General features: G+C 49.8%; 1 protein-coding gene across 1 annotated transcript in view; it reads right to left on the reverse strand.

Moving 5' to 3' along the window:
- Positions 1-13,464, reverse strand: part of NTRK3 (neurotrophic receptor tyrosine kinase 3) — a 353,170-nt gene that overhangs the window by 225,216 nt on the left and 114,490 nt on the right. The window contains 5 exon segments of the mRNA XM_077774348.1: positions 203-499; positions 882-1,023; positions 1,452-1,594; positions 2,264-2,421; positions 12,143-12,211. Of these exon segments, the coding sequence (XP_077630474.1) occupies positions 203-499; positions 882-1,023; positions 1,452-1,594; positions 2,264-2,421; positions 12,143-12,211 (809 nt within the window).

Raw genomic sequence — 13,464 nt, forward strand, 5'->3', positions numbered from 1 at the left:
GGAAGGAATCCATCCATCCACGCCCCACCGCGCATGCTCCCAGAAGGGATCCAACCATCCACGCCCCACCGCGCATGCTCCCGGAAGGAATCCATCCATCCACGCCCCACCGCGCATGCTCCCAGAAGGAATCCATCCATCCAGCCCCACCGCGCATGCTCCCGGAAGGAATCCATGCACCTTAAGGCCGCACTGCCCTCACCTGGGAAGGGCTCCTTGAGGAAGTGGCCGTTGATGGTCTGGTTGGCCGTGCCCAGCGGGTTTTTGGCAATCAGGGTGTAGTTGCCGTTGTTGTAGTGGGTGGGCTTGTTGAAGAGCAGGCAGCCCTCGGACACCTCGCCCTCCTGGTAGTACTCCATGTGCGTGATCTTGGACTCCCGCAGCGGCTGCCCGTTGTGCAGCCAGTGCAGCGTGGGTGGCGGGTTGCCGCGCACGACGAACTCGATGCAGTGCTCCAGCCGCAGCTCCGGCTCCTCCAGGCTCACCACGCGGGGAGGGTCTGAGGAGGGATACATCGGCTGACTCCCGGGCTCAGAGTCTCCCGCGTCCCAGGGCAGCCTTCCAGACACCGGGATGGCAATCCCAGTTCTTCCCCACCCGGTTCTGAAAAGACTGGGGGGAGACAGGAGGGGAAGGGAGGGCTGTCTTTGCCCAAGGCTCCTGGGTCCTGCACACCTGGAGGGCTCCTTCCGTGACCTTCTAGGGGGTAACAGAAGGTGGACTTGGGGCAGCTTCGGAGTGTCCCGAAGACACAGAGGAGGTGGAAGCACACCACCTTCTGAGGGACACAGGCAGCCTTTCTGGAGTTACTGGCCAGGGACTGACTCCTACAATACTGGCCCCTGCCTCCTGCACCGCCCTCCCCAACGGCAGCCACTCACAGTGCACGGTGAGGGCGACGCTGGCATTGCTCATGCCCACCACATTCTCCGCAATGCATGTCAGGGTGAAGCCGTTGTCCTCACTTGTCACGTTTACCAGCGTCAGGTTGATGGCGTGCACATTGGTCCAGTTCAGATTGGTCTAAGGCCCCGACAAAAAGGAGGAGTCAGTTTCTACAAAGTGACTCCTCACCCACCTCCCAAACACCTTCAGGAACCAAAAAGAAAGCTGTGCGGCAAGTGAAGGAAGGGTTTCCTGCTGCTGTGCTCACTAAATGCCTGGCTCTCTAGAGCCAAGAGCTCAGGAGATCCTCACAGTTACCCTAGAAGGTGAATGGTAGCATATGCCCATTTTACAGATGAGAAAACTAAGGTGCTGAGAAACTGATTGGCATGTTTAAGATCAAGTTGGCGAGAAAGAGTGCAGCTGGATGAAAACCAAGTCTGCACCAACCTTCCCTCCCCTTCCTTACTCTCACGAGCCTTGCTTCTGCTCATGATTTACCTCCTTTGGACTAAGAGGTGAGGGCTCCCCAGCCTCCCATTGGGGCCGGAGGCTCGGTCGCCTACCTGGTGGGTGTTGATGGACTGCAGTCCGGTGACTATCCAGTCTACATCGGGCAGAGGTGATCCAGAGCCATTACAAGTGATGACAGCATTGTCACCCTCTCGTACGGTCAGGTTGACATGGCTCACGCTGATCTCAGGAAGGTCTGGGAGGGAGGACAGGAGGAGGGGAAAGGGAAGCGAACACTCAATACCAAAACTTTGTCCCTGAGCTGGACGCTGGCCTGCTTGAGCTCTGGGAAGCCCCCAGCCCCCCATCTCCCCGGCAGATGTCGGACCTCGTGGGTGGAGCCTGGGCAGTTCCAGCAACCATGTCAAAAGGCACCTTCCACTTTGGCCGCTCTCAGCGTTAGCCCGCTTCACTCCCATGAGCAGTTTGCTAGAAATTCAGCTTCCCGAGACCCATCCTGAGACATTCTGGGATCTCACAAGTCGGCTGAGCCCAGGAACCTGCTATCCTCAAGTACCTTAGATTGTCCTGGGACAGGAAGGTCTAGAAACCACACTTTGAGACCTACGCCTCCGAATCTGGTTGACAAGTAGCTCAAGAGAGAAAGGATGACTGTGGTCCGTTGAGAAGGGGCACCCTTTAACCCCTGTCTTCATTCCCAAAACTAGCCTTCCCATGGCTGGCTCAGCAAGAACAGGAACGACCAAGGAGGTAAACGGTAAGCTAGGTCTGCACCCAAGGAGGAGTTCAGGGATGGGTGGGGGCGGGGGGAGGAGGGAAGGCCCAGGCTCCAGGGTACTGCGCAGGGCCATCCCCGGGGCCCGAGGGCTGCCTCCTGGAGGCTGGGGCCAGGCGGCTCACTCACCACACTGGCTGATGTTCATGCGGAAGAGGGGCAGTTGGGAGCCGTCGGCGCTGATGCAGTAGAGGTGCTGGCTGTTGAGCTTGGCTTCCCCCTGCTCCTGCCACAGCTGCATCCAGCGGATGTCACAGCTGCAGTTGAAGAAGTTCTGCTCCAACCTCCTGTGAGCAAGATGACAGGGGAAGGGACCTCCTGAACCCAAGGTGGCCCAGCTCCCTCCAGGGCGGGGAAGGCCCCCAGCTGCTCTCCAGGGACAAGGACAGAAGGGCTTTAGCAAGCTCTGCAGAGAAATTGCAACATACTTACAAGTCCACGAATGTATCTAGTTTTTAAACTAATAAACTCATTTGAAAAAAAGAAATCCACTCCACTTAACCTACCCGGCAACAAGATGCTATTAAATATGTCAGCTTGGCCACTCTGGTTCTGAAAACCCTCCAGCTGCCTCCCATTTCATTGGAAGTCAAAGTCAAAGGCCCACGGGGTCTGCAATGCACTACATCACCTCTCTGACACCATCTCCTACCTCATGCTCCTTTCCTCGTCTCCAGCCACACTGACCTTGCTGTCCATCAAGGTCAGTAGCATGACCAGCCTGCTCTTGCTTCAGGGCCTTTGCACGTATTGCCTGTCCCTTCTTCCTGCAGAGTTCTAGCCCATAACATATCTGCCAGACTGACTCTCTGAGAATCGTATGGTCTCCTCCAAACACATCTATAGGTGAGCTGTCACTAACCCCTGCCCTAGCACAGCCCAGTCACCCGCCCGACTATTTTCTTCTTTCAAGAATTCATCACTGCCCAGCATCACTTTAAAAAAATTATTTGCTGGGGCGCCTGGGTGGCTTAGTCGGTTAAGCGTCCGACTTTCACTTAGGTCATGATCTCGCGGTTCGTGGGTTCGAGCCCTGCGTCGGGCTCTGTGCTGACTGCCAGCTCAGAGCCTGGAGCCTGTTTCAGAGTCTGTATCTCCCTCTCTCTCTGAGCCTCCCCTGCTCACGCTGTCTCTCTCTCTCTCTCTCTCCTAGAAATAAATAAAAATATTAAAAAAATAAATAAATAAAAAATAAATAAATAAATAAATAAATATTTGCTTATTTATCATCTGTCTCACCAAATAAAAATTAAGCTCCGTGGAGGTCAGAGACATTGGTTCATTGCTGTATCGCCAGTACCTATAACTGTGCTTGGCAAATAAATTCCTGTTGAATGAATAAAAGAAGGGAAGGGAGGGAGGGAAGGAGGAAGGAAAGTTACTCTCTCTGGGGAGTAAGTAGTTAGCTATTTCCAAGATCCGCTCAAAGCCCATCCTGGGACCAGCTTAATTCTTTCATTCAACAAGATTCTCCTAAGCACCTGTTCATGCTTGGCTGGGGGCTGAATGCTGCTGATACAGAGGTGAATGACATAGTCTCTGTTCTCCAGGGGCACTCAGCTTAGTGAAGAGGAGCGTCTGATGGGGAAAAGTCAAGTTCAAGGCCTTCCTTCTCTACTCACTTTCCCTGTGACTTAGAGCCAGTCTCTGCCCTTCTAAAAGGGGTTATCTCATTAGGGGGACAATGAATGGCATTCATTGATGTAAGACTCTTCAAGTAAAGGGCACCCGATAAATCTGAATGCCTAGATTAGTAGGAAGGACATGATTCTCTTTCTGGACCAGTAAGGAGATAAATCCGTTGGTGCCCAGAGGGAAGGGCACTTGGATAACCAGGATATTTTGGACAAGTGATGGGATTCCAAAGTAGTTAAGCGTGCATCTGAAATGATCAGCTTTCAGGAAGAAAGCCTTCCGGGAGGAGGAATCCGTGTTTCCCAGCCCATGGGAGGCCGCAGGTAGAATATGCCAGCACCTCTGCATGATAGCCCTTTGGTCTAAAAGTACGCTGCTCTCAGATAACACCTCATACCGGTCAGAGTGGCTAAAATGAACAAATCAGGAGACTACAGATGCTGGCGAGGATGTGGAGAAACAGGCACCCTCCTANGGGTGTTATATGGAAACCAACTTGCCAATAAACTATAAAAAAAAAATTAAATAAATAAAAGTATGCTGCTCTCTTTCAGAAAAGGAGAAGAGCCCTAACCTTCCCCGAGCAGCTGCTTCCCACAGCCACCCTGGGAGACAGCCAGCACTGTCCCCGTAGAGAAGAGAGACCTCCTCTCACTGCTGGACTCCAAACCCTGTGCCCTCTCCACCCCACCACACCTGTCTGGGAGTGAGCAGAGACCCCGAGGAGTCGGCAGCCCCCGACTTCGTGGCTCCTGGGGAGAGACCAGGGGGAGAGTCCAAAGCAGTGCTGGAGGCTGAGATGGGCAAACAGGGAAGAAAGGCTGTGCCAGGGCACAGAGTTCACATCAAGGGGCACCGGGAAATGAAGCTGGGAGAGTAGGCCACGTGGAGGAGGACTCGGGGGCCACAGCAAACATCGGGAAGTCTGGAATTCACCCCGGAGGCAGTGGGAACCAGTGAGAGCTCAACATGATGGGAACAAAGCAGGTCTGTGCAGGACAGACTGGGGAAGGGGAGGGCCAGAGTGGCGCACGGGTGAGGGGGTCTTCCAAACACGGAGTCACCATGGAGTCCGTGCATTTCTCAAAGCGCCGGGCAAAGGGATGAAAGGATGAATGGGGTATGGAATCCAGTCCGCACACCTTGATGAGACCCAGCGCCTGGTGTGGGGCTCTCTGCACCCAGAGGGGAGTTCTCTTCCTCACTCGCGCACGGACACATGGAGGCCACAGGCTCGAGGCCAACGTTCTCAGTCTTTCTGGTCTCAGAACTCCTTTTTACCCTTAAAAATTACTGAGCGGGCTCAGTCGATTAAGCTTCCGACGCTTGGTTTCAGCTCAGGTTATGACCTCACCATCCCTGAGTTTGAGCCCTGTGTCGGGCTCTGGGCTGGCAGCACAGATCTTGCTTGGGATTCTCTCATTCTCTCTCTCTCTCTTCCCCTCCCCTGCTCACTCCCTCTCTCTCAAAAATAAATAAACTTAAAAACTTCTAAAAGGAATTACTGAGGGCCTCAAAGAGCCTTTGTGTGTGTGGATTATATCTATTACTATTTCCCGTTTTGGAATTCAAATAGAAAATTTTCAAACATGACCCTGTATTAGCATAAACTCCCTCGGTCATCAGAGCAATGATGTTATCACGTGGCACGTGGGCTCTCGAAAATTCCACGGCACCCCCACAGGAGAATGGAAGTGGTAAGGGCAAAGAACGTGTCAGACGGCACCTCGTGATCTCCCCAAGAGGGTCTTGGAGACCCCCACGGGAGACCCTGGACCCCCATTTGAGAACTGCTGCCTGGTTGATAAGGGCCTAGAGTGGACTGGTTAAGAGCGGGGTGGGGGGGGCGAGGGAGGACAGGGCAGGCACCGTACAGGAAGACAAGGTGGTATTTGGGGCTTTGCTGGAGGCAGAAGGAAGGAAGGGAAGGTTTGAAGCTCTGGGAGACAGGAAATCAAAGACGGAGAGAAGGGTCTTTAGTTGAAAACAGAAGAGAAGGAACCAGTGGAAAGGAAGAGGTTCAGTGTATTAGGAATCAGGATGAGGTCCTAGAGGAGCAAAGTGAATGGTGAGGTCAGACCTTGGAGATGTCCGCCCTGGCATTAAGGCTAGAGGCCACCGTGGCCGAGACAATGGATAGAGAGGAAAGACAAGTAGGCAGGAGGAAATGAGGGCTGAGAAATAAAAGTGGAGTAACATTTGCATCGCACTTACCACGCACCCGCCACTACACTGAACGCCCCATGCGCATCACCCCCGTTTAACCCTCGTGTGAGGCTTCCTTGGGGAATGCAGGGGGTCAGAGTGGCTGCTCAGCATGTGGAGGGCAAGAAGCCCAAAGGAAGTGGATCAGCGTTTGCATTCGTGTCGTGGGTAAGGTGAGGACAGGCCCGGGATGGTAGCGAGGGTCCAGATGCTCCCATATATGCAAACTGGACCAGGTCAGCCCTGTCTTCCCCAGGTGCTCGCTTGACAAGATGTGGTCATTCATTATGAAGCAGTTGTAAAAATACAAATTATCCACCTGGGTGGAAGAGATGAGCAAGCGAGGGGCTGGGCTGGGTTGCTTGGGGCCACATGCACTTTCTTCAGTCCTGCCCTATGTACCCGGACTTCTCAGTGTCTCCCCACAAAGGGTCGACAGCGCCAAAGCATCCTGAGGCTGGTGAGAGAATTGGGTGGGACGACACTGTCATGCACAAGCACACTAATGGCTTTTTGTTTCCTTCCGTCCCTTTCCTCTAGGACGTGGTCCAATAGAAAGGATGTGCCATAAGACCCCTCCTCCATTCCAGAGTCTCCTGGAGGCTGCAAAATAAACCTTCAGTTTCCCCGCATCCCTAGGACTTTCCTTCTTGAGGGCAAGATGCACACACACAACAGAAAGCATGTTGAGTCTCCAAACAGGGGTGCCCTGGGCATCCTCAGAGGAAACCTACCATTGTCTTCGCACCCCGACTGGGGGAGATGGGCCAGAAGCAAAGAAGGGCAGCCCTCAGTCTACGTGATGCTGTCTCTTGTCCCCGCATGTCAGGTCTCTGGAGAAGGGCCCTTCAGCCCGGGCATCAGGGGCTGTCTTGGGGATCCTGAAGTCAGGCTTTCCCTGCCCCATCAATAATGCAGGCGGCCCCATGAATAATACAGCAACAGCTGCTCCAGGGCAGAGCTTAGCAACACCCAGCCCTCACCCCAACATGGCCTGGGGCCCAATCGCAGGGCCCTCAGGGATTCCCACAGATTAACGCAGCCCCACCCGAGCACACGCACACACAGACCCCCACTGCATGACCAAGGCTACGATGAGGTGTTCAGAAAACACGGATTTCCCTCCAGTCGTCACTCTGGCTTTCTTCTCCCCTCCACAGAGCTGCCCATGGCAATCCAGGGCCGGCAGTGGAAAATGGAGAAGGGACACAGACCTGCTGTTAACGAGGGAAGCACGTCCAGAGGGCCAGGTGAGTGTTGCTGGCCTCCTAGAGGTAACACAATGGTGGAAGAAGTACACAAACCAAAGATCTGGGTTGAGCCAGCTGTCACCTTGAGCAAAGATGGTGCACTCAACTGTGTCTCTCCCCTCCCCCTCCCCTGGCAAAGATCTGTTCAAGTCCTAACCCCCAAGACCCGCGAATGTGACCTTACTTGGAAGTAAGAGTCTTTGAGGGTGTGATCAAGTTAAGGATCATGGGATGGTCATGAGACAAGATCATTCTGGATTCAGGGTGGACCCTATATCCAGTGACTCGGTGTCCTAATAAGAGAAGAGGGAGAGGCCATAGACAGAGAGACAGGGAGTGCAGCCATGTGAAGAGGGGAGTCACAGACTGGAGTGGCACTGACACAAGCTACGGAACACCAGGAGCCACAGAGCCACGAGAAGCCAGAAAAGATGTGCAAGGATTCCTCCTGAGAGCCTCTAAAGGGAGAGGGGCCCTGTGATACCTTAGCTTTGGCCTTCTCACCCCCAGAAGAGTAGAGTCACTTTCTATTGTTTGAAGCCTCCAGATTTGTGGTGGTTTAAGGCAACCCTAGGAAATAAGTATGTCAAGTAACTTGCTTTTCCAAGACTCCGCTCTAATGTCTGTCAAATGGGGGTAATTGCGCACGACCCTCCTTCACAAAGCGATGAGGATTCGTGATAACACATGCTAACGTGCTCTGTGAATTGAAAGAGGCTGGAAAGAGGCCAGAAATTATTATTACAGTAACACTACTATTAACACAATCATTCAGGGACTTCTTTGGGAGCTATGGGAAGTGATCATGCCCAAGACCAGGAGAAAGGAAGTGCCAGGATCAGCCCAAACCCATCCCCAATACCGAGTTAATATTTTACCAAGTCGATTAAATCTGCAAATTATACCAGAGGTAATTATCACTTTGCTTTAAGAGAATGAAATACTCCAATCTGTTTTAATCATGACTGCTCTGTGCGTGCAGGGTATTAAGAGAAGCCTGTTCAAGATACACTAATGGTCCTTAGGGTATTTCTGGAAGCTTTCTGTGCTGTGGGTTTAGATCCTCTGGTGCCTCTTGCCTTTGCCTAAACTGTGTCATGGGATTCAGAATCCAAGCTTCTTTTCTTTCTAATTCATTCTTTATCTCGAAGACAATCTCTATGATTCTCGCTCTGATTTCTGGACAGACAGTTCCAGTCCTCTCTGTATGGAAAAAAACACCATCTTGACATAGAAGAAACTTCTCAGAGCAACTATGCACTGTCAACTCAAATTTCCGCAAACCCGTGCCACTGAAACAGGACTGAGGACTCCAAAGGGAGTCCTGAGAGATGTTTCCAGTTCTCCCAATAAGAGAAACACAGCCTGGACTGGTCAGGGGCGATGGGCCAGGTGTAAAGCCTAGACCATACCCTTCATCTGACAAGAGTAAGTGAGAAATGAGTAAAGGAAACCTCCAGCACATGACAAGGGCTCCGAGATGCTAACCTCTCTGGGCTTTCCCCCCAGTGGTTCCACTAGGAAAGATAACCATCTTGAGAGCAGTTTCCAGAAGGAGACAGTTAAGTATGGGAGGGGCAAGGGGGTGGGAGGTGGTGTTGCTGAGCTGTTCAAGGAAAGAGCACTGGTCTCTGAAAACAGCAGAGCTGGATGTGGTAATGCTAATTCTCATAATACCAATTCCCATTACCACTTACAAGCTCTTTAATCTTGGACCAGTTGTTTAACTTGGCCAAGCCTCAACCTCTCATTTGCAAAACTGGTTATAATGATACCTCCCATGTGGGGTTGCTCCAAGGATGAGACAGGACTTTGTTCATAACAGGTGCTCAATATTATAGCTCTTTCATCTCCTCCTCTACTACTGCTGGAAAGGTCATGGACACTCAGTCCTCCCAATGGGGAATCCCAACAGCATGCATTCTCCAATCAAGGATCTTCTGGGGGGGCTGCAGGGAAGGGTCTGGTTAGAGAAGGCAGACATCCTCAACGACAGAATGAAATGTGCTGACAAATCCCTGAATGCCCTAGTTTACCCCTTCCTACAGAAGGCGGCTCAAAGCCTCACACGTCTGGCTTTGTGATCTTCCGGCTGCCATGGCACAGAGAGCCATCTCCCCTTGGCCTCTCTCCTCCAGGGCCAAGATTGTTTCTTCCTGGAAATACCCAACCCAGCCCTACACCCCAGTCCACAGGCTCCACTGGGCAGACCCTGGCAGTCTAGAAGGCTCATGGCAGATGGTGCCATGTGGACTAATCAGGAAGTCGGACAAGAAAATACTACCCCCTCTTCCATGTGCCAGGAACTGGGATTGTTTGGATTTTAATCATAGCCACAGCAAAAAGCCAACATGGGGCCCCTCCAAGCCAAAAGATAAATTTTCCACTTTCAACATTCAATTCTTCGTCAAAAAACAGACCCCTACCAGGGTGACTGCTCCTTGGAGGGGGGCTTCGTTATTTTCTGATGTAATTTTTTCTTATTTAACAATACGACAGAAATAAAATACTCTGGGACATGGTGGCTCTCACACACTGACTCATATTGGAGGGAACGTCTTCATTCCTCCATAAGTCACATCTAGCTCACCAGTATATTGATCCCAGGCAAAGATGAATGCAGAATCCCATGATCCTCTAGGATAAATCTGACATTTTCTTTAAATATATATCCACAGAACAACTGTTTCTAAAACTCCATGAAACAGGTCACCAGGGCAGCACGCCATTGATTTCGCATCCAATGATTTTTTTGAAGGAGCACTGAACGTTTTCTCAATAATTCAGCCAACTACAGACCCCAGATGTCTCCCAGAGAAACGCTGTCCCTCGCCTCCTACAGACGAAGGGGCAGGCATTCCGGGAGAACCAGACATGAGACTCCCAAAAAAGAGAGCCCCGAATTAGCTCCTTATGACAGAGTCCCTGATCAGCACTAGGGCAACGCAAGAAAGAACTACAATCATGCACTTTTTGAAAACTATTGCAGAACCGATCCTTGAATTAGAAAGAGATTTTAAGAGGCTGGGAGACAGCTAAGCATAATGGTCGAGACCCTGAGTCCATATGCTATCACTTGGTTCGTGGGTAACCCGAAACAAGATACTTAACCTTGCCGAGTACCTCAGTGTCCCCGAATGTGAGGTGACAGTAATAATTCCTACCTGATAAATTATTATAAGAATTAAATAATGTACACAATTCCAGAGACTGCTTGGCCCAGTGCCTGGCATGGCATTAGATCTCAGAAATTGCTGTTGGTAGTGACCTTAGCAGTCATGTTCATTTACCACTAAGGTTTTTTTTCCACCTACAAAGATGGAAATGAATACAATGCATCAAGTCTAACAGTCTGGCATTTAGCGGTCTGTGACATCGTCTAGCTTTTCAGTGTTACATAAACAAATAAGTACGTATTTACCTTTTTCCAAGCTCAGGTAGTTTTTAATCAGTGTACATCAGGAGCTCAGCCCTCTATGTGGCTTGAGAACTGTAGATCACTATGTCTACTATGCTCAGGCCAGAGTAGCAGCCCCGAGGAAAGGGTAAAATCCTAAGAAAGGAAGTACTATCACAGCAGTATTGTCTAAACTCTCCAGCACCGTCAAAGGGATCATCTCTGTACTCCCTGACCCTAGAATGGCCTTTGAAGACTCATGGGAACTCAGGCCCATGAGGATAAGTAGGGTATACAAGGCTATCATGGGGTAATGGGCTAATGGGTCACTGGATATAAATACTCCCCTCCTGAGCAGCTCAGTTGGAAAAGCTAAGATCATGACTCATCCATGAACTCAGGTATTCCCAGGTGATGGGAAGACAGGCTGAAAGGCCAACAGCATGGGCAGAGATCCAATGCCACTGCCTCTTGGTAAAGATGCTAGGCATTCTCCATTCAGTGAATGTGGATTTGAGTCACTAAGTAAAAAGGAGCACATGAGCAGTGTCTCTGGAACCCTCACTCCCTAATTTCATCCATGACTCGGTTCCTTTCCAATTTATTCCTTGGGTTCTTCCCTCAACATAATATGTTGTCCTTTATGCACAGAGATGACCCTGATGACTCACACATCAAGAGGAGTTATTTTTTCCAGCAGTGGTCAGGAATTTTCACTCATCCATCCAACATGGGTTTGTAAAAAAAATAATAATAATAATAAAAATAAATGGCTGAAGGGGATAGGGATGAATCCATCAGCCATGAAGGCACCAAGGCCAAACAGTCCTCGGTCAGATTAAATAAATACATGGACTTGCCTCCCACCATCCCCCACCATCAGGATGCCCATACCCAAGACAAATAAGCTGACAAAAGATTATGAGTGATGGACGGGACACACAGCCTGAGGTCAGAGGCCTTGGTTCAAGTCCCGGGTTGGCCAGTCCTTAATAATGCAATCTTGGCTGTGTCTCACATGCCTTCTGGGGGCTCAGAACCCTCATCTTAAAAATGGAAAAATACATTTTTTATTGGAGACATAATAACACTCATCTCCCATGATGCTCATGATGATAAATCTAAAGTCACATAAATGAAAGCACACCTAATAATTTACAAAATCATGCATTATCAATGTGATTTATCATAAGTTCATAAATACTCTTTAGTATTATAAATACCAATACTATTGTCACCAGTTACCTACAGATAACAAAACTATGCCCCGCTCAGGGATAAGATTCCTATCTTCTTCTGAAATGGACTGTGCCAAAAAGAGCCTCAGAAATCAAGCGACAGGGTGACTCACTCTCACTGAACATGGTATACTCTGTGTCACCTAAGCCAAGAAGCCCCTTCAAGCACACACCCAACCTCGGCGGCTCCACAGGTTCTCCTCAGGCGGAGAACCTGACACTTCTCCCCACCCAGCCTCTTCTACCACTCTACTCCTTGGATGGATTTCAAGACCAAACTTACAATTCCCGAAGACTCAGCGTCTGGAAGAGCTGCCATGAGAGTGTAGTAAGCCGGTTACTCGACAGGTTTCTGCAAGAATGACAGACAAAGGGGATATTAAGGGACAGATCTGCATCAGGTAATACTCATGGAAATAGGCTTGATTATTTCACGGGAGTGTGGTTGTGCTGTTCTTCTCCTCGGCTCCATTCTGCTAACAATACATGACTGCCAGTAGTCATAGCCATAGATCAGGTCTGGATTCCTGGTCATTTTCCCACATCCCCACACCATGATAAGGGTTCAGAGAACCTTCTGGAAGCCACCCTCCTACAGGAGAACAGAGACCTCTCGGGGTAACACAAGCCAACAGCATTCTTTTTCATTCCTGTTACTGAGGTATCACTGACATAAAAATAACTGTGCGTATTTCATGTATACATTTTGATGAATTTCAAGGTAAGTGTATAATCATGAAATGGTCACCATAAATGATGCCATAAACTTAACCATCAACTCTAATGAAAGTAGCCTACTCTTTCTCTCTACTTTTTTTTTTGTGATAAGCATTAATAGAAGATATATCCTCTTAACCAACTTTTAGGAATATAATATGGTCTCAATAATGGACGATGCCATACCATAGTATGTCTAGGATTTACTCATCTCACATCAGTGAAACTATGCATCCTTTTACCAACAAGCATTCTTAACATTCACAATACTGGGAAAAAAACTCTGCAGATCACCTACAATTTCTTCCATCCAGTCCTTCCCCCAGCAAAGAAGCCCATCAATGATCAAGACATCAGCCTTTCTGTTCACACTTCTGTTCTCCTCCTAATGGCTATTTAATTGTTCTCATTAGGATGTACAGGGGAAAGGAGTAGTCAGTACTCTTCCAAATAATAGAAGAAACACACCCACGGTTATCGCTTTGCCAGGCTCCTTACAGGAGGCAGTTAGACACCACCAGAACTGAAGTAGGACCCCAGGAACAATGCGCCCACATACTGATGAGCACGGATGGCTGTAAGGAGGCCATGTAGGTAAATATCAACCCACACACACACAGCATGTGTGTACTGGTGTCCATCAAACACGCAGGTAATAAATGCAAATGCACACTCCTGTTCTACACACGTGTATATGCTTACACTCGCGTACCCCTATGTAGGTGATTTCTACAGCACGTCTTTGGAGAGAACCAAATACAGGCTACAGTGAGAATGAGGGGCAGGTGAAACAGAAGGACCCCATGACACTTTTATGTGAGTTATAAATGAGTAAGCTGCAGTCTGCCATGAACAGAAGGAAGGGGACAAAGTGATGCCATTGCCGAC

This window comes from Crocuta crocuta, unplaced genomic scaffold (genome assembly GCF_008692635.1).
Source record: "Crocuta crocuta isolate KB4526 unplaced genomic scaffold, BGI_CrCroc_1.0 scaffold7, whole genome shotgun sequence".
Taxonomy (NCBI): Eukaryota; Metazoa; Chordata; class Mammalia; order Carnivora; family Hyaenidae; genus Crocuta; species Crocuta crocuta.